The sequence below is a fragment of the Larus michahellis genome, chromosome 5 (genome assembly GCF_964199755.1).
Source record: "Larus michahellis chromosome 5, bLarMic1.1, whole genome shotgun sequence".
NCBI lineage: Eukaryota > Metazoa > Chordata > Aves > Charadriiformes > Laridae > Larus > Larus michahellis.
In genome coordinates, this window is record NC_133900.1 from 81,459,562 (window position 1) to 81,486,460 (window position 26,899).

At 40.8% G+C, this 26,899-nt stretch overlaps 1 protein-coding gene across 14 annotated transcripts in view; it reads right to left on the minus strand.

Moving 5' to 3' along the window:
- Positions 1-2,403: 2,403 nt before the first annotated feature.
- Positions 2,404-26,899, minus strand: part of STOX2 (storkhead box 2) — a 146,050-nt gene continuing 121,554 nt past the window's right edge. For 7 of the 14 annotated variants that reach the window (XM_074588337.1, XM_074588350.1, XM_074588339.1 and 4 more), the window contains 3 exons: positions 17,660-17,812; positions 8,190-10,452; positions 2,404-3,208 (listed from right to left, as the gene is read on the minus strand). In XM_074588337.1, the coding sequence (XP_074444438.1) occupies positions 3,013-3,208; positions 8,190-10,452; positions 17,660-17,812 (2,612 nt within the window). In that variant the 3' untranslated portion in view covers positions 2,404-3,012. Of the gene's footprint in view, positions 3,209-8,189; positions 10,453-17,659; positions 17,813-23,631; positions 23,702-24,259; positions 24,810-26,899 lie in introns of those variants that run through there. The other 7 variants (XM_074588343.1, XM_074588340.1, XM_074588341.1 and 4 more) reach the window with 6 other exon arrangements.

Consider the following 26,899-nt stretch of genomic DNA (forward strand, 5'->3'; position numbering starts at 1 on the left):
CAATTACGCAGCCTTGTCAAAGTCTTAAGTGACTCATCTGAAAGCCAGATTTTTAATATTGTAGAAGGAAATCGTGGCAATGGAAACATGATGACTTCATACGCAAGCATTGACACACAAGAGAACGCCATGACCTAATGCTTCAAAGTTTTTAACCTTGCTTTGTACAATACACTTTTCATGTTGCTGCATTTCATCAAATTCATGGAGGTAGTTATATGTGTAAAAAAAATTACCATAAAAGTAACATGTTGTATTATAATAATACATATTAAGTGTGCAAAATGCCGACAGATTTGTGTTGACCCTTTACAGTTGAACACAACACAGATTCAACCTAATCTAACTCTGTAAACCTTTAAATTGATACATTAGAAGAATGATAGATAAGCAACCATGTAATACAAGGCTATGATTTCATCAAAGGATTAGGGTGACATAAAGCACTCAAGCTCCACTCTCGTGGTTTTGTTACCAGAACCTCAAGATGGAATTTCCTTATATTCCATTGTTGATTTTAAAAGGAAAAATAAAATAAAATAAAATTCAAGATTAGAACGTTTCTATTTGAAACTTCTGTTTACATTCCATATTCCAAGAGTCACATTAATATTGGTACAGTGCCATGTCAACATTAATATGACATTTTTGTTGTCTGCTGGTCTCTGGGAACTTTAGGAAATAACATACTATACAGTTTATAGGTACACACGATCGTATTTTGTTGGAACTACGTCTTCTGTACAACCAGCTGCCTGCATAAATTCTGATTAGTTTATGACCAACAAATATTTCCCCCAAAGGTGAAATTTGTTTTTGCTGTTCACATTTTAATAACTGCCGCTAGTACTTCAGATCATCACTGTAAATTGTTTTATCGTTTCGACATTTTTATTTACTGAATTGATACATACTACTGATGTCAGAGCTCATCTCAAAACCAAAATCACAGTCAGCCACTGCATAGTATATGACAATTCCCCACAAAAACTCTGACTCTACAGTTCGCGTGGAATAAGTACGGCTGGAGTTACATACTGAATAATAAGATGCGTCATGCAAAGCATTATATGGTAATTAGAGCACATCTTGGAAGGTATGATAAGGCAGAAGGCTAAAGGCCAAGTGACTTTGATAACCAACCAAAAGCACAATGATTTCCTTTATGTGCACTGAAAGGTCTTATTGCTCCTATGAAATGGAAATTATACACCGAAACCAAGGAAAACAGACCCGTGCATTGACTGGGTGCTCTTGACAGAACTGGAAACTGATTGCATCCAGAGCTAGAAAGCCGTTTTGTAAGTAAATGGACTATACCCAACTGTGTAACATAAGGCTGAATCTTCAGTAAAGACTTCTGATGACAACGGAGAACAGGAGTGAAGCTCAAATGACTTTGCGTACAGAGTAATACGTCACCAGAACCTGATGAAAACACTGGTTTTTACTATGTACAGTTGGTTTTCCTACCTGTGTACTACAAGAGCTAGACAACGTAAACGTCCCTTTTCTATGCAACAGTTTGGGCTGTTGAACATCTTCGTATCTCTGCTATTCTTCCACCAATTCGTCTGTTCTGATAAAAATAGAGTTAAATTTCAAGTCAGTTTGTTGCGCTACCAGGTTGCATGAGTAACAGAGCAGAATGTGACCCTATACCTAAAAATTACTCTTGGAGTTTAACTATCCTTAGAAGATACTCTGCAGTAATTAGCACGGCACCAATTACTTTGGAGTAACAGTTTAGGGGAGAGCAATTAGGATGTACCATACCTACAGAATTCAGATTTCTACTGCCAACCCTGTGGACACATTTAATTTCTAGAAACTAGACGTGTCCATAAAATGCTAGATTGCAAATAACATCCACTGAATAAAAAGGCCAGAAGTTTATAATTCTCTAAATTTTGTTCTCTGATAATCACTACAATGTATGCTATTTTTAATAGCCTAATTTAGGCACTCTATTTAATAAGCTACATAAAATAGATTTATGTCCTTCCACTAGAAAGAAATCAATTCTTCAGGCCATACTTATCATTTATATCATAAAGAATATTTTTGTGCCAAGAAATTAGTTATCCTGATTCCTATATTAATGGCAAGTTGCAATACCAGGAGCGACACAAGAATTAGATTATCTTTTTTTAAATACTTGATTTATACTGAAGACATTTGATATATTTTGTGTCACTCCACATTGTGGCTCCACGACAGTTATAACTTTCCCTTCCCTCCCCACTCCCCCCCCTCGACGCAAAGGCCCACCTCCTCATTTGTGGCTACGGAAGGTCAAGTAGCAAGTCGCAGTACGTAAACATCTCTCATCCTTTTGAAACACAAAAGGAGAAGCCGTCTCCCTTCCCACCCTCCTCTTAAAAAACAAACCAAACCGAAACAAAACCCAAACCTCTTTTTACTCGCTTAAACGGGTATTTGCAAAATTGTGTCACAAAAACGCACAGTGAAAATGACTGATTAGTATCAATAATTCACAGATAGAGCTGAGGTCATCACTTGTCATGTTTGGCATTGTTTTTCCTCATGGTGATCCTGGCTGGTTACTTTCAGCAGTGGCTCAGTTTTTGAAGTAAAAAACGATCAACTCTGCAGCAGAGTGTAGCCTCTGACCGGGGGCATCACACATCTGTGGCATTTTTTAAAATGAAGTTGGCAACTGCATGGACATTGAAAATGCAGATTACACTTACAGTGTCTAGACTTTCATATATGTGCTCAGTTACAATTAAGTGAAGCAAAAAGTGTACATATTATCCCTACTGCTATTCTGTTGCTACAGAGCTGCAAATGTGAAAAGCAATACCTTGAAATAAAGATTTCTTTGTTGCCCCTAGTCTACATAGCAGCACAGTTTAAGTAAACACTAAAACTGTGGTTGAGATGCTTCTTTTTTTTTTTTTCATTTTTCCCCAAAGATGTAAACATCAGTCCCAGTGTCGTAAACTTTGCTGTATAGGATGAGACAGAAGATCTGAGGAGGGATGACGATCAGACACTAGTGACAGAAGCTTGCAGGCAGTTAGCAGGTTTCTGCAGTTTCTCAGCTTCACTTGTCGGCGGGTCTGCGGTGGCTCGGAAGTTGAAGGTTGGGCCTGCGCCACCATGCGCAGGGCTCAGAGCCGGGTTCTGACGTCTGTTGCTTTCAACAATACTTGAAGTGTTGGATGCCAGGCTCTCACGAGTACTAGAATGGAAAAGAAATATATATACACACTCACATATGACATGCCTATATATCTATCAACCAGACAGGAAAGGAGACTAGAGTGTTTTATAATAGGCTTCCTGTGTTTGTAGGTAACGTCACACCAATGAACCACCTCATTTTGACGGTACACACGCGTTCCTCCAAAACGGGCTCCAGAGGTACTCAGCAGTCATCGTACTGTAGCACAGGTACAGCACTAAGCAGAGCTGAAGCTGTCACACAAACGGTAAGCTGAACCAGTATCAAGGATCTGGATTTTTCACCCAAGGAAATAGCTTCCACCTTGCATGTGGAACATATTAATTTTCTTTCCTGACTGGTGCGTTTTTGCACAAAGTAACTTCATCCACTCAGCCCTGTGACAAGGCAGAGCGAGGAGAGTCATCATGTGCTGCCTCTGTTGTATCCTCTTCTACCTATGTCTTTGTACACAAAATATTAACTAGAAGTGCTACTTTACATTAAACCCACACATTTCTAAACAAAACACTTCAATTTTGCTTTGCAGCTGAGACAAGTGTAACTTACAAGATGCCGAGAAATCTTAACTGTCTGGTCTGTGATCATGCCCTAAACAACTACTAGTGCTGCTACTTCATTCCGAAAATGGACAACATTCCTTTAGTTCTAACATACTCTTTATCCATGGGAGTGACAGGACACTTGGCACCTTTAAAGACTAAGCCTTCCAACGATACATCTAATAACGAACACAGAGAAACCTGTATTTTAGCCTACAGCTTTTAAAAAACTCAGCCAAGATACGGTAGGGCTCGTTTTGCCACTACTACTCCTTTTGTTCTCTTTTCACTCTTAATAATTTTTGATCTCCAAATAACATGTTCCTGTGAAGAGGTTTTGTTTTCAAATAGCCACGCGGTCCCTGGTTATGTATCCTTCACCTGTATCCCTGCTTCTTGGGAAAATGACATCGCCACTTGCTATGGAGATGTTTACAGCGGAATTTAGAGGACGGAATGGGTTTGTTAAATAAGGACTAGAAACAAAGGTACTAATGACAGAGTTTCATAGTCGGTTTAAAGTCATCCTAAATTTACCTGCTACCAAAAAGGGCAGCTCTTGCCTGCCTTGTGTGGACCTGACCCTGCCACATGTTCCTGCTGCTTCCCTGATGCTAAGCCTTGCAGCCAGCCAGATCAGGGACCGCTCTCTGTTAAATACTAGCCCTAAGGAAAAAAAAAAAAGAAAAGAAAAAACAACAAAAAAAGATTACTGCTAGTGCTAGCTTCAAGGGAAGAGTAAGAATGCACAGCTTTGGATGTAGCACGGGAGAAACGTGCCAGTGCATGGCATAGGGGAAGGAAAAAACACCTTGCTTAGTTGTAGGGCAGATTTAAACGATCTTAAACTGACTGAATCTGGAAAATAAATGATCACAGAATGGTAGGGGTTGGAAGCGCCCTCTGGAGATCATCTAGTCCAACCCCTTGCCAGAGCAGGGTCACCCAGAGTAGGTGGCACAGGAACGCGTCCAGGCGGGTTTGGAATGTCTCCAGAGTTGGGAGACTCCACCAGGGCCTGTGCCAGGGCTCTGCCACCCTCAAAGTAAAGAAGCTCCTTCTCATGTTTAGGTGGAACTTCCTATGTTCAAGTTTGTGCCCGTTACCTCTTGTCCTGTCGCTGGGCACCACTGAAAAGAGCCTGGCCCCATCCTCCTGACACCCACCCTTTAAGGATTTATAAGCTTATAGGAAAACTCCTGTAGATCTTTTAAATTTATCAAAATGGTATTGATCATCTTCTACCAATTATCACCTTATTGCCAGTAGTTCCAAACAGCTACGATGGGTGACGCACACAGCAAGGCATCTCTGTGAGCTGCAATGACCTATGGTGCACTTCTGTTGCTCGTGTTTTGATTCCTCTCCCTCTGCTTTTTAATGAAAATAGATGCAACCTTTGCTTTTCAGAGATCATTTGGTATTGTATCATTCTTTATGGGAATTCCAGGTCTTCAAACATTTTCAATTCTGATATTACAAACTGACCATTACAACATGTATACACAAAGACTGCAGTGAGACTTTTGCACGCAGAGTAATGCCAAAATTAGTTCTTTCTTTAGGTGACAAAAGAGCAGCAGTATTATATAAGCTCTAAAAATAAAGGAATAAAATTAATATTGACAGCTAACATTTGCTATATACAACTGGCATAAAAGCAATGAACAAAATACTGTGAGGCTGTTTTCCCAATGGTGATGTGTTCATGATTTTCGCACACAAAATACTTTTGAAGTCAAATGACCATTGCAAATCTCTTTAACTACATCCTGGATTTTTTTTAAATGCCCCTTTTTTTGCAATTTGTCACACTTTAAAAATAAACTACTTCTTTCACAGTGTAGAATTGGTAATTTTCATTCCCCAAGCAACACTGCACACTTCAGTTTAAATGAAAAGATACCACCACACGTCAAGAAGTCGAGAGTTACAACATCAGTGGAGGTTAGAAGTCTACCTGAGGAATACCACGTCCTGCTCCTAAACCCTTCCCTAGGCATCTGCAAACGGACACTGTCAGATCTAGCTGAATCTCACCAGACGGATGCTGGATAGCCTTTCTGTATTTCCTGAAAAAGGACTGTGAAGTACATTTTTTGTTATAAGGTAGGAAAGCAATAAAAGCATGGTAATTCAGCCAAAGGGCTCAATTCAGCCCCAGCTCGATTGATTTTTATAGACTTATACCAAGGAGTTACCAAAACTCAGCAAAATCCTCCAATTTAATCATCTCCATGCAAAGCTCATCAAAAAGCCGTTAAAATATCCAGACTATATGCTTGTCTTACAAAACAAATACAAAAGAAAACTCTACAGAATGTTGCTTTTAACAAAAAAAAAATCTTATTTTATGTGGTCTTGCCAAAAAAAGACATTTGTTAATAAGTAAACAGTAAAATAAAAAAGAGAGGGATGCATGGAACACAATCATTATTAAAAGCTGCTTATCTGTTTCCCTTTTGATCTAAACAAAGTGGTATAGCAGCACTAAATCCAGCGTGCTCGCCATGTTCTGTTCTCCGCTGGCGAAGTTTAAGATTAACATAAATAGAAATTTCAGCTTCTGTGTAAATAATTAGGAAAGGAAATGTCTGCCTTTGCACTAACCAGAAACGCAAGCTTGATATTCGGCTAGCAAACAGCTAGCAAAATAGTAGTCTAAAACCTGATTTTTTTATCCGGTCAACATCCTATCCTGGAGGTGAAATATACTCTGCGGAGTGAGACAGGCTGGGCAAGAAGCAAACACCACCAAATACTCCCCCCCAAAAAAAACCTGACAGCAAGTATAGCACTTCAACTAAATGAAGAGATCACATTTAAAAAAGAACAGTGCAAACAGCCTCAAACAACAGTCGTATGTGAGAAAGATGCCGAGCATCTGCAGAACAATCAATAACAGGAACAAATTCAAAACCTTCTTAAGTTTCTTTTTTAAGCTGGACTCGGTGTAAGTGGTACGATTTGCTCAAATTTTTTTTTTCACTTTTTTTACTCAGAAAAATTATACATATGTTAAAAGCCTGTTCTAGTTTGATGATCACTGCATGCTGCAGCAGGCCCAATAATTGCTGCCTTGTCATTAACATCAAGTGGGAGTAGCCATCAAATCCAAAGGAATTTATTCCAGAGTGACATGACTTCAACTGAAAAGGAAATTTAGTCCTGTGCAGAAGCAGGAAATCTTTCCCATACCCTTCTGAGAGTCTTTACTATAGATTAAAAAAAAAAAATAAAAAAATTCTGAGGAATGAGAACACCTTTTACAGAGGAAAAAAAAAAGGCAACAAAAAAGCCCCCCAAAACATTTCCTTTTACCTAATACAAATCCAGACTTGGAGGTTTTATTTTTAAACACAGGCAATAAATAATTTAAGCTTAAGTAAGAGGCCGTAAGAGAACTACCATTGTAAATTATTTCTGTGTTCTTAAGAGTCATTGTTCTGAACTCTGATGGGTTGCTATCCAGGGCAAACAAAACCAGGCACGCTCCATTCCAGCAGGGACCTAGGAATGTCAGAGGCTGGAGAGAGAAGAAAGAAGGCTCGAGTGAAGGATTCTTAACCTGAAAATGAACTTGTGAAATATTCAGGGCAGGGAACACACCGGCAACTCTCTCCTCCCTGCACCTCTAAGACTCCATGAGACTGAGACACATGATGAGACTTCCAGGATGTCTCTGAGATCTCTAGAATGGAAATGACTAACCAGTACCTACACACTGGTGATGCACCGAGAATTCCATAATGTCTCTGAGATCCCTGGAATGGAAATAACTAATCAGCACCACCACACGCAAACATCTGGACAGTTTTCCCAAGTATCTCAGACAAGGCACCTCTCTGCTGATGCAGCGCTGGGTCACCTCTGAAGTCCAAACATCCTGAGCACTTTCAGCCGTGTGGGGGGAGAGGCTGTTCCGGCCTCACCAGTTTGGAACGGTGATAGATACACATCCAAAATTTTTGAAGCAAACAAACAAAAAAAGCCCAAACCCACAACAATCATCAGGTTCGGTTTTTGGTTTTTTGGTCTGAGCCAAAGATTATGCCACCTAGTCATGTCTAGTCTTCCAATTAGTCTTGTTGATGGTATCTTAAGAGGGAAAGGGAAGGGGGAGGGAATGTGCAGGACCTCATCTCTTCTATTCTAAATGCAAACACAAGTTTAATACAGAAAAAAAAAAGGATACAGGGAGGTTTTCAGCAAACAGAAAACAAACTAATACAGAGTCAAAGCCGCAAATGGTCATTGGTTGCTTACGGTATGGTGGGAAACCCACACATCTGAATAGCAGATTCCAGAGCTGTAGAAAACGCTGTCTGAAATGGTTTAATATGGCCCTACGTTCTGTCACTGATATCACACACACACATGTAACTAAAAACGGAACTTTCTAGTCTGTAAAGCTGCAATGAATGTGACAGTCCTACCGTGGAGAGTTGAACCCGCTGTCCACAGTAATGCTGCTGCTGTCCATGCTGTCCAGGCGGGCTGAGTGGGTGGCTCTCTGGTTGCTATTTTCTGTTTCCTTCGGGGTGAGAAGAGTAAGATTCTTCTCAAACTTTCGCTGCAGATCCCTCTCCTTTTCTCTCTCTAGGAGCCACTGCATCGTGCCGACATCATCCCTGTTTTTTTCTTCCTCGGCATTTTTGTTGGTTCCTTCCTCTGAGTCGTCGTCATCAGATACGTTGTAGTAGTCGAAGGAGGCCTCCTGGTTCCCCGTTGTCTCTTGCTGTCTCTGTGAAACGGGCATGACTTGTGTGACTGAGGTTACTATCGCTTGTTCAAGTTTCTCACATCTGACTGGCAACGTGTCAGAGGGGGTCTTTTGATGGGGCTTTAGCAGGGGTGTGCTAGACTTATGGTAACTATTCACAGAAAGAGTGTTGTGCAGAGGTTTAAAGAGCGTATCCTTGCTAAATATTTCTTTCCTTTTATCAAGGCTGCTTGATTCAGCGCTATGGTGTTGAACCAGCCGCCCGTTTGCGATCACCTCTGGAGCTTGGCCAGCAACCGCTGAACCACTGCTTGGGCCCTTTGGGGACTCTTCTTTGTGCACGCCAGGCTCCCTAGCAATGTGTTGAGACTGCCTTTCTACGGGAGTCATTTTTTTGAGCCCATCTGTCCCTGTCAGCGTGTCATGATCCTCTTTATTCTTTCCCAGTGGTGATGGAGCAGTGAGCACAGTCTCACTGGATGTGTTGCACTGAAAATAGTCATCGACTGCAGATTTTGTTGTGCAGGAGTTGAGCTCGCTGTACGATGTCAAATTCTCTGTAGGCTTGCTTTGTTCTATCAGGGTACAAGAACTGGGGGTTTCTACACTGCCACTAGCTATTTCAGGGATGCAAGTCTCTTTGTAGCTTGCTGATGAAATCAGAGCCCTTTGATGACTGAGCGACTGAGATGGCCTTAAGGTACTATCATCAATGTAAGTTTGGCTAGTTGTTTGGTCATCTGGGCTACAGCCTTCACCTATGTCCTCAGGTGTGCTTAAAGTAGCTGAGCCCAGAGGTCCCTTGGAGTTATCCATGGATCTAGACCTTTCTTTAGCCTTACTGGACCGCTCATTCCTTGATCTTCTATCCTGTGTATGGCTATGGCTCCGATGGACCTTGGAGTGGGAGCTTCCCCTGGAAGGTTCAGGGAAAGGCATTTCAGTTCTTCTCTTGGCCAGCTCACCAGACACGTCCCACTCTGGTGTCATGGGAAAGTGAGATTCAATCATGTTAGGGTTGCTGTGCATTATAAAATTATCTCCCTTGTGTTCTATTATAAAACAGCCTTCCCGTGGGGATCGAGTCAAGGGATCATAGAACTCATACTCCCTTTCAGCAGGTATATCCAAATGAGAGCCATCTGATGGGTCTCCTTTGGACACCCGAGTCTTGCTGTGTGACCTCGATTTCCCATGAGACTTTCTGTGATTCCTGCTCTTTTTACTTCGTCCACTGTGGTGAGCTGAAGATCCTGCTTTGCTTCGTTGAGCTTTTTCTTCTTCAAGTTTCTTCATTAGTGCAGTGTGCCTCATGACGTTTTCCACAGTCAAGTCTGGGTTAATGCGCCTGATAATCTCCATTTCTACCTCTCTAGGTATAGTGGTAGGAGTGTCCTCATCCCTTAGCGGCCACTCCTCCGGAGGAAACTGGGCAGAGAAATTTGCCAACTGTTTTGTCTTGTCCTTCTTAAAACTTAATCGGAATAATTTGAGTCCAAATTTCTTAGACTGCTTTTCTACATCCTTAGGCTTCGTGAGTGTCTCTGCTTTATAAGAAAAATTGACAGTACTTTTACTTTTCTCAGTAGGTGGGACCTGACATAATGAAGGAGGACAGTACGAGTCTTTACAGTCTTTTGCTGATTTCCTCTGTAGGGTAGACGCATGCATGCTGTGCATGTCTTCTCTGCAACAATGGCAGGAGTCGCAGTGGTTTTTGGGTAGTGTTCGGTCCCTGACGCATCCCGAGGTGGAGGGAGTTATAGTTCCTTGTTGTGGAGAGGTACATTGAGACCTGTCAGGTATCCTCTCATCCAAATGGTACCACTTACTGTTAGTTCTTATGAGAGATGGTGTTATAAAGTAAGTCTGCGGGGTTACAATGAAATAACCATCCGGAGTTGGGTATATTTTCCTCTCCCGTACAAGCATATTCAAGGTATGTCGAAGGATTTCTGGACTGGGTGTTGGAACTCCTAGAAATGACAGTAAACACATATCAGGGAGTGCATAAAACCATGCAGGACTCTCTGGCTCCCCCCTCCCCAGCAAAAAGCTGTTTTCTCCAACGTGCAAGCTTGGAATATGCTGAACAAACAACTCCTGCAAAGCACTTTGTTAGGCATTCTCTTCTCTGTTTGTTTTTCCACTTATCTCCTGCACTTCAGACATATCAATTATTAATTAAATAGAAAGGAGGCCATTAATGGAGTGTTGAAAAAAAAACAACCCAAAACCAACTTCTAGTTACTTCCAGGTGACCTTAAACTACAAGATGGAATCACTGGAAATCAAAGGGTGTCAGGGGAAACGTTTCACTTTTATTCTCCTTCCAACTAAATATTTATATCCCAGTTCACCAGAACTATTTATTATAATGCCCAGTCACGTATAAAACAGTGGTTATTTTTTACTTTGGATGCCTAAGTTGCTCTTCCACAGAAGAATACTGCCCAGGAAAAAAGCATTCTCCCAAACCAGCCCTTTATCACAAACTTGAACTGACTTCCTCTCCCATTAAAACACGTTAACTACATCAGCTGCTCCAAAATAGACACGTCTTGAATGATACAGTTCATCTTACCCAGACTTTTCCACTATCCTGGAAGTTACAGATTTAGCTCCGAAAAACGTACGTCGAAGAGTACCCTGCCTTCCGTGTGAGATGTGAGGGATACCACCTAAGTGCATGTATCACTTACTGAGAGGGGGACAAGCATGACAACCCTGCATGAGTGCCACTTTAGCCACATGGTAGACCTGGCATTGTGAGCCTGGTCATTCCCACTACCAGTACTCCTGCTGGCTTCAGTGGTGCAGAACCAAGTCTTCAATACTTTATCAGATAAAATACCAAGTGAGCATGCTGTGCACAGGAATAAGTTACATCTAGAGCTAAGGAAACAAGAGATTTAGTTCACGAGCCAGTTTAAAAAAAAACCAACTTCATGCTCACTAAGAAATGAAAATCTTTCAACATTTTTAGTGCAAAAAGCTATCTTCAATCAACATTTTGTTGACCTAAAATGCATTTTAACTTAATGCTGGGTACTGACCTGGTTTACAGTTTTAGAACTAGAGACATTTTTTTTCAAAACTTGGATGGTCTATTTTAAACTAAAGAAAGTTAATATTCTGGGTCTTAGCTTTCTTTTCAACAAAACTAATTTAGAAAGAAAAAAAAAAAGAATCACAGAGTAACTCAGGTTGGAAGTGACTTCATGAAGTTATCTGGTCAACAACAAGGTGTCTGGCCCCTACTCATAACCGGGCCAACTTAGGTCAGGTTGGTCAGGGTCTTGTCAAGTCAAGCTCTGACTATCTTCAAGAACAGAAACTCCATGGAATTATGCATGGATTTCAACAAAGTATATGCTTTTCACAAAAATACTTAACAGAAAAAAAAACAGGCGTACCTGTCACAAACACAGTATTGTCAGTAGCACACAGTGTCTGGTCACCAACTCTTCTCCCACATGTCAAAGGCTGGAGCCTGCACGCTCACTGACCTCCTTGTGTTAGCAAACACGAGGATGACAGCAAGGGCTCTGGCACTATGACCAACAGCCCACCAAAAGATTTGCGACAAGAAATAGAGAAATTGTACTAATTCCTCAACTCACCCTCTTCCTTGCTACTGGGTTGCAGGCAACATAGTAAGTATTCTTATGTCTGGCTTTGAATGTTGTTTGAATTTAGAGACATGCCCATACTGCTCACATCCAGTAATATCTGTAACTAAAAATCTTGCAATGGAAACAGCAAAGTGTTAGGAATAACATGGACACATGAGTGAAAGCAGTTACAACAGAGAAGGTGCCAGGGAGAAGTACATGGGGGCAGTAAATATATTTCATGCGCAGTCCACAGAGCTGAAAGATCGGTGCAGATCCAGACACAGGGAGTAAAAGAGGTAAAGAAAGGATATAATTTGAGAGAATAAACGAGGCTGAAAATTGGAAAGAACACACAAATGAAATGGAGAATCATGAATGTGCATTTTCTCCCCCCTTCATGTGGGTGTCTACAATTTCTGTGATAATCCTGGAGAGAGTAACAAAGACCCCCAGAATTTCTGGATGAGCACCCATGACAGAAACAGACGGGAAAAGCCAAAATCCAGAGAACCAGGGGGAAAAACGGACTACCCCTCCCTAGCCCAGAGTCCTCAGTCTCTCTGGACTGAAGTAAACAGCATGGTGAGCTTCCTCTGGATTGTGAGGCAGTGGCAATCGGAGAGCAGGCTGCCCTCCCCATGAGCTTTCAGTAAAGCACAGGAACGCGAAGAGTGATTTCAATTCCCTTAACAACCAGCAGTCATCACCTAACCTCTTCTCTCCTGCGGTGGAGCTGCTATGTCTGCCTGTGTAACACCACCCCTTTTCCATTATGCCTTGCATCACCACAAGAAGCGGATGACCTTGAATTCAAGCTCATGTGCTTCTCCATCCTGTGCTGGAAATGCACTGCAGGGCCCGATCCCGCTCCAACTGAGATGCGCTTGCTGTGCAGCAGCCAATCCCTCTTCCTGCCTCTACACAACCAACCTGACCGATCCATTGCATTTTCCAGGAGCTTAAACGTAAATACCTCAACACATACCTAACTTTGTCTGCAAGAACTTCTTCCTTCACATCCTTATTTTACTTAAAGATGTTTTTTAACATACTGTTTCAAAAACATCAGAACAAAAATAAAAGACAGGAAAACATTCTCCTAGGAGTTTACAGAAAAGTTAGGGAAAGAGACTGAAATGGACCTTCTGATGTTTTACACTAACTTAGGCAAAAATGCACTGCAAATACATGGTAAAAATAACAATATGTATTTTTTACCCAGTAAACGATAATGACTACAATGTGTTGGGTAAATGGGTCTCTAAACACTGGATGCACAGTAGTTACATTAATTGACCAAGTCCTGCGAATACAGAACGTGCAGATAAAACACCAGGAAAAAAAAAGTGTTCCTAGGCAGTCAAAGATGCTGTAAAGTTGATGGTGGCAGCCTCCTCTCTGGAGTCGGAGACTATCACTTTTATCACTCCCAGCATACAGCACGTCCCTGTGGTTCCCTAAGCCAGCGGTGACGATGGCAGATGCAGATGTTTGGAGCTCAGCATTGACAGCTAACGCTAGCTATGGGGGTTTGTTCAGATCCCTTTCAGGTACTTAAAAAAGCAGAAACAGACTCAAACTCAAATTGGGCTTTGCTGCCTGGTGGACAGGAGCAATGACACCGCTCTGGCTCCCACTGTTGCTATTTTAAATACAGATTTCCTGGTTTTCTCAAGACTTTTCTCTTTACAGCAACCTGGCCACATCATGTGGATACGTAACCTACCCCACTGCATTCAGAAGTCTCCTTATGGTCTCCCTTCCTCCATTAAATAAGAAGAGGGGAAAAAGCCAGTAGTTTAAGAGACTCTAGCATATAAAATCTTGCATGACAGCAGTGGTGTTATTTAAGATTATGTAGTGGTTTAATAATTCAAAAGCAGAAACTGTCTGGACACTGAATCATCAGACATGTACATTTTCTGCATCTCAAGAGAGTCTACTATGCCATCCACCGAGCTTCCAGACAGAAGATTATGTCTTGTTTGCTGCTCACAAAGAACACTGACCTAGAGTGAACTCAGTTAATCTATGACACTTATTTAAGCGCTACATATACATTTCACATATTTAAAGAGCGAACAGTTATGAAGGTGAATGTCAGAGGAATTCACCAGCTTTCAGAAAACTGTTCGCTTGGAAAGCAACCTAGTCCAATACACACAAGTATTTTCTACACTGAAATTCCAAACACCTTAAATTGATTCCAATAAGTACATGGACAAAACTGATGAAGAAAAAAAAAAAGAAAAAAAATCATTACTAAATCCAGCATAGACTAAGGCTTGATGTTTTCTTCAGCCAGGTTCAGACAGATAAGAGAGTCTGGCTGCCAACCACAGGAACAGAGGTTACATTCTTAACTCATACCGGATTTCAAAGATTTACGTGTAATGGACGGGATTTAAAGCATGGTCAATAAATTATAAAGTAGGGCTGTACAAACACCTCATTGTTTAATTCTAAGTTAGAATAATGGGAGCATGTGCAGCAGGAGCCCTCTTTTTTAAAAAAAAACAACATGACAAATAACAAAACCCACAAATAAGATGTGCATTATCATTACAAACTTTTTCAATAAAATAAATTCATGAAAAATACATCTGAAGTAGTATTTAAATGGTGTTAAATCTGCTAAAATGATTTTCTCCTGAGCTGATGCTAAGGCTTAACAAGGGATAAAAGAAATACTCTGATTGGCTCATGAAATACTAGTTAAGGATGTGGAGTGGTTGCTATGTGATGTTATAAATAATTAGCATACCTTATTTCAGATAGAGCCATGGCCCAGATTTATGCCTGCACAATGGCTCAGCAAACTAGAGGGCTAGACTGCAAGTGTAAGATCCTGCGCTGAGGAAAGAGGTTTATTATTCTTAGGCAGTTTGAGAATAGCATCTAGGGTCTTAGGAAATTTATACACTCCGTGAAACGCAGTGAGGCATCTGTTCATTAAAACACAAACAACACAGGCAGACAAGTGCTGCTACAGGGTGAGACACAGAGAGGTTATGTGACCATGACAGATACATCGACACTGGTAATGCTCTCCTCTCTCTCAGAGCATCAGCACCTAATTAGGAAAAATAAACTATCAGAAAATGGGAGGAAATCAGATATTGGAAAACAGCCACAGTGAACACAAGGGCTCAAAAAGCTGCGGCTGATTTATGAGAGAGTTTAGGTAGACAAGGGAAAAATATCACTCAGCACAAGAAGAGGTTCTATTTATTGGCAAGGATAAAATTTTTGGATAATCCTCATAGAGTAAGAGAACATGTATGTTTGCTATGTTAAACGTGTCATGGCTGGGAGAGAAAAGCATTTCTCTAGAGAGGGGGAAAAAATGGACAACAAAGGGGGGATTTCTATTTTTTTTTTTCAAATAATTTTCTTTATGTTGTGGGAAGTGAGGTAGGAAAAACAAGGCTCTCCTTTTTTTTAATCTCAGACTTGAGAAACGCACATGTTCATGGCTACTGGAAAAAAAAGAGGCAGCAAGAGACTGTGTGCTAACTTGCCTCAGGCTTCTTTCTGAGCAGAGTCTAGGAAATAATCCAGCCTGTTGAATTATTTTTCATGTATGGTTCTGTCTAGCAAGAATAGCACAGTACATCAAGTCAACTGATAATCATGCTCCCAGGAAACCCAAGGGATGCCACCAATAAATTATCATTTCCAGCGTGCAATAATGTTTATATAGAAATATTCATAGAATCATTCAAAAAATACTTGCAATCTATGGAACTCTTCTAGTACAGATCTACATGGAAAACACGACTTGGAAAAAAAGAAATCATCAAAATGAATTAAACTGGAATTATAATTGTAAACTTTGCCTTCTTTGCATTCTAACCCTTACAACTTTATTTTCAAAAATCATCCAAGCATACTGAAAAAACCCCACTCTGATAAACAAAACCACAAAATGGGACAGAAGGCCAGTATTTACAAAATATACTTGCAGTAATTTTTTCCAAAGTGCAATTATTAAATGTCAGACAGAACTGTTTATTTCAGAGATAGTTCTCGATCCCGAATCGTATTTTAAAATCCCAGAACTTAGTACCAGTTACACCAAAACCATTTAACATTCAAGGCTTTAAGTAACTCTTGCTCTGAAAGGTAGGCAAAAGAATTCAAGACATCAAAACATGGCTGTGGTTAGGCTGCTCAGATGAGGCAGATGCATCAGGACTTTTCTTACTGAAGCGTTTTAAATTAGCTGATTTTTACAGCTGTAAAAGAGGTACAACAGAATAATTTCTCAACCAGTTTAGAGAACTGTAAACTGAGGCACAGAATGGTTAAACCTCAATCAAAGCACAAGTGAAAAAGTTATGCTCTCTTGAGCAGTAAATCTCTACCCTGCACTTTTACACCACACTTTTAGATGTCTCTACAAGATGTGTTTTGCATGATTCACCAACTCCAGAAACAGACTGTCAGTAGGGAAGCAGCATATTCATCAGTACATTCTTAACACAGGTTTCCTTTTTTTCATGTTACAGTATCTTTAATCCAAGCTATTCTCATTTCACCATTTGATAAATATTATCAAATGCTGACAAGAATATCTTCTGAACACCAGCATTTAAGAACACAGCAAGTGGCTCCCCAAACCTTCAGTCATGGAGAGAGTTGTTGCCTTAAAAAAAAAAACAACCAAAAAAAAAAACCAAACCCAAAGAAAAAAAAAAATCAAACAAAAAACACATTTAAAGATTTTCAACTGTGTCCAAGAAGGCTCTGAAAACCAGTCTGACAAATTCCTTTCAGTTTAAATATAACCTCCCCCTGAAGCAGGCACATCACCGTCATTGGACATTACTTGCATCTGGCCACACCAGTTTTGAGAGCCTGTCCTAGGTGGAGGAAGACATGCAGTCTGTGGAAAACCTGCTCTTTAAGAGAAAATGCTCTACACAGAGACCTCCATGAGGTTATCTCTAGGGAGACTGGACAATGACACTTGAATTGGCTGAACGATGTCAACAGAGCTCTTACGAGCTAGTTTACAACTGGCTTGAAAGCCACAAGGTGGAATAAGTCTGCTCTGGCTATGACACATGCTTCTTTCTCCATAACCACTAAAGAAGTCCTAAGCTCTTTTGACTATGATAATAAATAAAGTTATTTTGTGAGAAAAATCACAAACAAGCTTATTCTGACACCAGTCTGAAAAAAGGAAACATGCAATGCAGTTTGCTGTTTAGTACCTCAATAATTTTTAATATTTACCCAAATTCAGGAACTAACCCTGAAAAATGCATCTCACGTGAACAGCCTTGCCAAAGAGAACTCGTTTCTCTGTATGTTTAAGAATAAAGAAAAAGTTATAAGCCTAGAACCCTAAAGCCCCCTTTTACTTTTGGGTAACATCTCAGGATTAATCAATAATCCCATCCAGAAGAGTGAAGAAAAACAGACTACCAAACACTGAAACTCCCTCTTTTCAAGTAAACCAAAAAGATAAGCGACCATTTGGGTAGGGATTAGAGGTTCTTTAACTGCCCTTTTGCAGACATGAGCTCATCTGAGCAATGATTTATTCATGTCCAGTTACCTGGGAAGCAGGTTGTTAGGTGCTCCATTAGTGCTTCTTGTGTGACTTGTTTTCGTGCAGAGTTCATTGCTGAGATGGCCAGGCAAAGGATTTCCCCCAGTGGAATAAACTGTGACTGACTGATGGGAGACATGCTGATGGGTGATACATCACCTGTAAAAAGACAACAGATGTGCAATGAAGCGTTTTGTTTAAAAATCTGCTCGTAGAACAATGATGTAGAGATACAGTCGGAGAAGATGTGCACAGCTCTGCAGTCTTTGTACTGAGCTGGGGCTAAAACTCTTACAATGGAGAACCCTCCAATGGCTTATTTCAAAACTTAGACACAGTGAACTTTGCAAAATGGGAGATACACACTATGCAGACAGAGCTTCTCAAAGGATGCAGCAGACAGATTCAGAGAAATGCCTACAAATTAGCACTTATGGCTGCAAAACCTCACGCTTCAGTATCTTACCAGGTAACCGCACGAACAAAATAGCTGCATTTATTTCTCTGGACATAAAAGGGGAGATTTCACTCCCCTTTCAAAGACTAGCAGTATGGATCACCCACCATTTCCACTTGATAGAATATTTTTTTCTTAATAGTAACAAAGATCAGCAAAAGAAAATATGTTGCTAAATTAATGAATAACATTTTTGCTCAGCTGATAAAGAGCAACATTCTCTTTAGAGGCCTTAAGATTGATGCCCTGAATAAATCTCTCCTGGATCTACATGTCAAATGTCTTTGTATGGACTATGTACTTTTTAGAACAGAAGTTTTAATAGTTCCAGGACAGCCTGAAAATTAACTTTATTGTAACTTTTCTCATGTTGTCTATAAAAATAATGCATTAACCTATACTTAAAAAATCATTGAAAGATCTTCAAAAGGAAAGGTACAGGAGAAATTACAATTCGAGAATGCTAAAATGACTGCACAAATACACATATAAATGTGCATTGTAACATACTTTACATAAAGGCAGAAATGCTTTCAGATTCTGCTCTGTGCCTCCTCTTGAAGTGGTGACAGTTCTCCAACGATCTCAAATACAGGGAAGCAGCAGGCTAAAAGATTTCCTTTGCCAGTGGTAAAGGAATAATAAAGAGTAAAAGACAGAAAAAGGGGTGATCAACTACGATTTCTGGCCACAGGTCAGTCAATAGCGAGGGATTAAGTTTTACCTAAATGGCTTTGAAATCTCAGGAAAATCACCCTATTTCTGCTGTCATGGAGCAATACATTGTGACCAAATCAGGAATCAAATTACTGGAAATGAATTCAAATTCCAACTTTCCTCCACAATTTAGAGGATCTCATATTTGCCCTGTTAATTCTATATTCCTATTACGTCTACTAAACAGGAACAGCAGTTTTTAAAACTGATTATCAAAATGCATTTAATCTTGCATTATACACAGTACTTCGGGGGAAAAAAAAAAAGTAATTGGTGGGAGTCGCAAATTGCATAACTGCTTCAGTGAGACTTATGAGCAATATTTTTCAATACGCCAGCTGTACAATCTGTTGTACAACAGTGATACACATTACCCAAGACACAACAATGATTTAAAATACACATTTGTGCTATGCTGTCTCCCGATTGCTGCTGCTTAATCACGCCTGACCAGATCAACGCCGCAATCCAAACACGGCAGCACTCCTCCAGCTTCAACACAGTGCACCCCGAGATCCTCCTCATTCTTATCCAACCACTGAATGATGACTTTAAAATATAACCTTTTCTGGACATTTTTTTATTCATATACACCTGAGAAGTTCCTGCCACACGTGCTTTGCAGACAATGGCAATCAAGAAGATCGTAGGCAGCTTACAGGGAAATGTGAAAGAGACACTTTCACATGACTTGGGAGCAAACACTATTTGTCCCCTCATCATTTGAGAACGGGTAAAGAACATCACATTTATTATATTACTATTTAATAACAATTATGCCCGCTGTCAGCTTAAACTTGTTCATAGATGAATCTTTATAATCAGCCAGAGACGTAAGTTCACCAACTTTTATCAACAGTCACTGTGCACTTTGTGTAAGGGATCAGTTTCTTTAACGATTAGTTTCATGTCTAAAGAGCATCAGAATTGTGACAAGAATTATAGAGATTTAGCTAAGCAATTTAAGAAATTACTGTCCTTCACACAGAGATTATCTGTATCATGGGTGTCCTTGTGAGCACCACTAGGTTCAGTTCAGTGCAATGTCAAACAGACTGGCATGTGTTGCCCTCAGCTGAAGTTTAATCAGGTTCACTGGGCACTGAAATGGGCTCCCTGGGTAGCTTTAAGAGCATCCAGGTGAAGGGCAGTAACTCCCTGAATTGTTTTATCTGGATCATCACAGTCCTGGAAATTTCTTAAACCAAAGCACCGTGGCAAGAGTATCCCTGTGGCTACTCCCAGCCACGCACTCACACTGCCACCTACGCAGGCGCCAGGATGGGAGAGCACGAGGAAGACTTCTTTCTTCCCCTTGCACCCACAGTGATCCACTCACAGCTAATCAGAACGGTATTTAGGATGTAAGGAATGGGCCTTAAAACCATACTCAGCTCCCTGAAGCTGGAAAGGGACTCGAGGAGGGTTATACATGAAGCCTAGCAAGTGCTGCTAATTTATGTAGGTTTGCTCTGCAGCCTCCCAGCTGCTCCCAAAGGGATGCTCGGACAAGAACTCAAACCAGTTACTCCGCTCACCCCTCGGAGCAGCCCATCCCACTCCCCTGACCGCCAAGAGCCCACAGAGATCCACATCTGGCATCACTCCCAGTCCGGACTTGTTAATGTAAAACTGGCTAAGTACAAGTTACGGAATAACAGAGTTTACCTGGATTTTAGTAACCTTGCACTTTCACACAATCTTTCCTTTCAAAGTAGGCCTCCAGCATGGAATCGCTTTTCTAGGTTAGCGTGCACAAAACATTCCGTCTGCACATTTGACCAGTGCCAGTTGGGCTCTTGCCACCAGGAACAAGCCAAGAGTTTCCACAGAAATACAAACTATACCTCACATAACTCACCAATATAAACCATACATTCACTATTAGTTTCTTAACGTTAACACAATCTCTAGCAAAGCATGCTATAAGTTAGTATGCCAGGGTAACATACATCCTGCTTGCAAATATTTGGGAGCTTAACAACCATTTAATTAACTACAAAGACGACAATTGTCCATAAAATCACAATTTAAATGGCTTTAAATGCAATAGAAATGGCCAACAGATATTGGTTTATGTGAGAGCCGTTCTGTTTTGTAAAAGACTATTGCCGGTTAAGCCTTATTCTCTTCCACCGAGTGCTTTTCAACCTTCTTCATTACGACAAGGGAACTCTTGTTTCACCTCTGTTGTGCCAGAATTACCTCCAGAGCTTGTTGTCCATAACCGTCTGCTGGAGATAATTACCGGCTCTTGGTTTAAAAAAAAACCAGCACATATCTGTAAAACCTTCGGTAGACCTAGTGACAGAAAGCCAAACCCCCTCAGCACAGGGAGGTTCTAATTTGCAAAGCTTTATCTTAACTCTCCTGTGGCTCCGGGAAATTACAAGCACTTTGTGGTTATAGCTAAGTGAACAAACCTCTTTGATGCGCAACAACAGAAAGTATCTTGCATTTATGATTTAATATATTAACATCAATTACGTGCAGAAATACTGTTTAGCCTGTTGCACAGAAGGTTTACTCCAACTTCTTTAGGAAAGATCTGTTTGAAAAAAATATCAAATATGCTTTTCCTAATTTTTTTTTTGGAAGACCACATCACTTACATAAAACATTCAGCATATGGCTCCTGTTAGCTCTGACTGATGCTTGTCTCAAGCAGCTTTCTTTTGAAATCAAATTACTATCCTTGACTCTCATATGTTTATGTTTCTAATTAAATGAAAACTGGAGCTCAGAAAGCAGTTTTCACCAGCTGACTGCATGTTTATATAGTTTTAGCTGTGTTTCTGCAATGTCTTTCCAAACTTTTCTCTAAAGAACTAAAAAAAAAAAGTTTTCTAGACTTTTTAAGTGGCACTTAATTTTCAAAAATGTGTAAATACATAACGAGCAATGAATAGGATTTGTCCTCATTTATGCCTTGGGGATTTATAGCGCTACCCTGTGGGAAAAAAATAATTATTGTTACTTAGAACAAAAGATTATGTAGCACATAAAATAAACCCTTAGCTCTTACATAGCAGATTTCTTCGGTGGATTTCAAAACATTCTGTAGAACTGAGTAACCCATAATTATCCTTAACATACAGATGAGAAAGAGATGGTCTGTAACAGAGCTGGGAATGAAAATTCACACATCCTGAACCCACGCCAGCCAGACCCTTTCCTGTGCCAGTTTATCTAGTGCCCTCTGTTCTCTGAAAGTCCGGGTACCACCGTCTTGGGAGAAAATGAGGTAAAATATATTCTGCACCATGTTTCAGCAATTAAACGATCAACTACATACCGATGACAGAATTTTTATTAGTGATTCTGCTGCTGGAAAGAAGTGACCTGGAAGTCAAACTCCCCATCTCATGAAGTTTGCATGAAGACTGTTTGAAAAATCTCCTCTTGACTTATAAATGGAAGCAATTCGGTACAGCCATTGTGAAGGAAAATTAAGGAAATTACAGTGCAAAGCCACACTTTATTAGAATTTATACACACTTTTTCCCTGCAATGGGGAAGTGACCATCTGATTACACTCTGCATCCTGTGAAAAACAGGAAGACAAAGCCCAGTTTCTCTTCTTCATCCAGCCTCTCAAAACCTTTTTATTCTTTTGTTTCCTGTGGATCAAGAAAAACTTAAAAAATCATTTTTAACCTGGTTCCCACAGGAAGCGAGACCTGCACAATCACAGTCTGTGTGCGTGCATGTGCCAGAGAGGTCAAGCCTCACTAGACAACAGAGTTTTTGCTATGCATGCTCCATCTGCACAGAGCTTCAGGCACAGCCATCTCCCGCTACACAGGGGAGAATCCAGTCAAAAACCACTTGTCAAGGGAAATCTGACGTCACTACTTTTGCTGCTTACAGAACTACTTTATTAATCAGAAAACATCAAACTAGAGTACAGTAACTTCATGGCATCTCAGGATTATCGTGGTGGTCGCAACAGCAATCCCCTACAAAAAATTTCTTGCCAACAGCCTGTTCTGGTCAACACTCACCTATGATTTCACTCTGGGAAGAACTACAGAAAGGCCCTTTATAAACAAAAGGTAGCTAACAAAACCAAAACTACCGTTAATGGGCAAAAAGAGGGCTCTTCAGCCTAGAATATTATCACTTTTTTCAAGAATACCGTAAGTGAAAAAAGCCTCTTCTAGAAAAAGCACATTTTCAGATTTACTTAAAGAAGGGACAGATGCTGAAGAGGTTACACATCCGGCCTGGGTTGCACGTTACCCCTTTTTCCCCCAAACCCCAATGTGACTGAATCACTCTAATTATAGAATACTTACACAGATGTAGCAAACAAAAGCTTTCTTATGTGAACTCGCAACAATGATATGTAATTGCCATTTCAAGCCAGACACCATTTCCATCTGATTAAACAACAGGAGGGAATAGGGAGAATATGCAGATTTCTGTCATATTATCCGGATTACGCTGAAATACCTTGGATCTGCACTAGCACACTAACACAGAAAAGAACACATTTTACTGGCAAAATCTGAAATAAAGAAAATTAGAAGGGGTGTTGCTTGCACTGTTCTCAGCCATAGCTAAATCCTCCTTTTAAACCACATTTCCCAGAGTATTTTATGAACAAAGCTGCAGGTTGTGTTTACTAGACAGTTACACACATCAGAGGACTGATAACAATAAGAAAAAAATGCATTAAAGATTCGTCCATTTATTGTTATTTAAGAGCAGCTTAAACAAAGGCTCGACAAACGCAGTAACACACATTTGCTAACCAGCAAGCTCCTTCTGCACCTCCGAAATCATGCACGCCAAAACATACCTTCCCTTGCAGACACAGGTCACAAACACTTCAAGAACGTGACCTGGCAATGTGACCGCTCCAATTCTAACCAGCCTGAAGAAAAGACAGCAGCCTCAATAATGACCAACCATATGACAAACGTTTGGCTCTGAACAAAGTTCTAGTCCCTCGCCAGTTATTAACTTCAACATGTAAATTGACCTTTTTAATCGTTCAGACCCAGCTAAAAGCACTGTCTCCAGGTTCAGCAAGTGCCACTAACTTTCAGAAACAGGTGCTAAATTGCCCACAGCCAGCGAACTTGTCTTACATGCATTAATCCTGTGCATCTCCTGCGATTTAAATTCCCTTTTCTTTGTTCATGTCCTGTGGCCAGCTGCCTCATCATCCAAAGTGATATCCCAGCACATGTTACAACTATGATCATAAAAAGTTTCTGCTGGAGCACGGAACTTTCCCAGAGGATTCAGTCGAGGAGGTTTTGATGGCGTTGCTTATCCTGGGAAGGAGGGTGTGACTGTGGTTTTTTTAATATATTGTGTGCTTTAGAATGTGTTTCCTCAAACAATAGTTTTCAAATGCATCTTTTAATAAAAATCTGTGTCTATATTCCTGGCACACAATATGTTAAAAAACGGGGACTTACCTGAACCCCTATGGTCTGGTTCCATGCTCCAGTACAGCATCCAGAGTAGCTGTGATGTAACAACAATGTGCATATTGGGGCTTTATATCACTGTGGAAGCTGGCTGGCTGCAGCATAGGTCAGTGCCACAGGAGCTGAAAGAAGAAAAAAAAAGCATGCTTTTAGGCAGTAATATGCTGAACACCCACCTCTTAAAGCAGTAAACAGGGGCTTCCAGAAAATACAAAATAATGCAGTATCTATGCAGGTCCACTGAAAGGAATGCTATTTCACACAATTCTCACATAAGTACAAGAAATAAATGGTTAAGAAATGACAGGCGAGGTGGAGGCAGAGAACCTGAAAGGGACTACAAATATAACTCCCACACGGTGTTTTGAAAACATCTCTCTCCTTTTGCCCTATTTCCACGGAACGGCTGGAATCACATTCTGACACCACCCCCTGTTCCGAAGGCACTCACAGTCTTCGCAAAGCACCTCTCCACTGCAGTGCCTCAGGATTCTGCAGTGTCACTCCTCTTCTCCCTGGCTCTCTGCAAAGTGAAGTCATAGGAATGGATCAGCCAACCTGACTTCTCACTACCCTGCCCAGAATCCTTTGTGAACTGAAATGAGTCATCGCTCTGAAAAAAAAAAAAAAAAAAAATCCACGGCGCAACGTTCCAGGTTTCTCCCTACGTCTGAGCTGGCTTCTTTGTCTTTTGAAACGAAGTGCCTCTGCTTCTGGAACAGTGCCCAGCTGCATTGTACAGGATAACAAGCCAGCCTCCTCATTAAGTGGACAAGAAAGCTATTTACATGCATTAGCAAAGACAAGTTAAAGCTTTAACCCTCTAGTCAAGACAAAAATTTAGCCCTTAAGTATCTGCCTGATGTAATACACAACCCCCCAATACACAAACCCAACCCACAAACGCACAGACATACGTGCGTGCACACACTCAGAGCAATATTTTCTTAAATTATTCACTATTTAGCATGACACTTACCAGTTTTTACTCTATTGTTTAAAAAGAAAGCTTTACTCTCCTTTGTCAGTCCTGAAGAATGCTGCAGACCAGCACGTAACAAACAGCTCTGCTGTACACTGCATCAAAGTTGTGCTGCCGCAAACTGTTTATCAAAAAATTAGAAGCAGTGGACAAGTTCTTGCAAGCTCATTTTTCATCATCCCAGTCACCATTTGGGCTCAAAACAAAGTGAGCCCTGAAACCATGCCAGACAGAAAATGTCAAACTGCTCCAAGTGCCGAGAGCCAGCGGAGCTGCTTCGGCTTCTGCTGCTGCTGACAAAGAAGGTAATGCTCGGAAGGAGGTCACTGTGTCAGGATCTCACTCCCAGTGCTAGGTTTTCCTTTGCTTGGTGAGAAAACGCTATGCTAAAGCCTCAGGAAAACACAGAAGAAGGGATAGGAATAGTGCGTGACAAGAGACAGATGCTGATGTTTTGGAGAAACGTTTTTAGCTGTTTGGGGATTCTCTTTTAAGAGAAGGAAACATTTAAAATTGCCTTTGCTGCAAAAGAACTATTTCTAGTCGTGATCTAGTCATCAAAATTAGAAGATCAATACGCAGAAATGAAGGGGCAAACAAAAAAAGAAGCGCTTCCATGAGGCACTTCTTTAAACGTTCCTGTATCTTAAGCAAACTGAAACAGTTTGAAGCATAGTAGGCACATAATCCATAAAATCCTGGAACACAGCACTTCAGGGCTCACTGTGCTGGAACAGGCAGTTCTCTTAGGTTCTCCCCTAAATGAACACACCAGGTGTTTAGGACTGAATTAAATACCAAGGTCACCACCTCCTTACGCTGCAAGCCCTAGCCTTTCAACTACCCTGGCAGTGAAAGAGTCAAAGCCAGCCTAAAATAGTTCTATGTGTTTCAAGAGTACAAATAAATAGCCGAGTTACACAACTAACAAAACCACTTTTGTTGACGGGTCTACGGTGACTTATTATGCAGCAAAGCCATAATATAAAGAGGCTAATTTAAAAGTATAAGGTAAGCTGGGTGCTTTGCTACACCTGCAGTTACACAGTAGCCAAGATCTCAACATTAAAAGCTGGGCTTTTGCTACACACACAGTCATCAATTTCTGAGTTCCCTGAAAGGCCTCATTCCAGGAAATCTTCCTTCAACTTTACAGGAGTTTTGCTTTCCCTGGGGCTGCAGCATCAGCCGCAAAGCCTCTAATGAATCCAACTTGGCATTCACAGTGTTTGGGTCCCCCAGGATCATCCTGCGGAAATTCTGGTTGTTTGTCTGCTAAGCCCACACCCACTTTACAGCAACGAAACTCACTCCAAGAAGAAAAATTTCTGTGGGCTTAAAAGTGAATTACAACAGGCACCTACCAAAAAAAAAGACCCAACCTGAGAGCTGCAATCTGCTTTTCCTAGAGTCGCCTAGAATGTGCCGAGCGTGCACATGTGCCGTGGGTGCACACACATCTCGTGTGCACAGACACCTAGGCATGCCTTACCTCAAATTCATCAGCTCACGGCACCATTACACAGCCCTTTAATCAAGAACAGCAAGAAGTGCCTGATACCTCAAGCATGGCACAGAGCAAAAGTGAAAGGAGAGACCAGCAGCGGGGAAAATGTAAATGGGAATGTTTAGAAGAGATGAAGTTG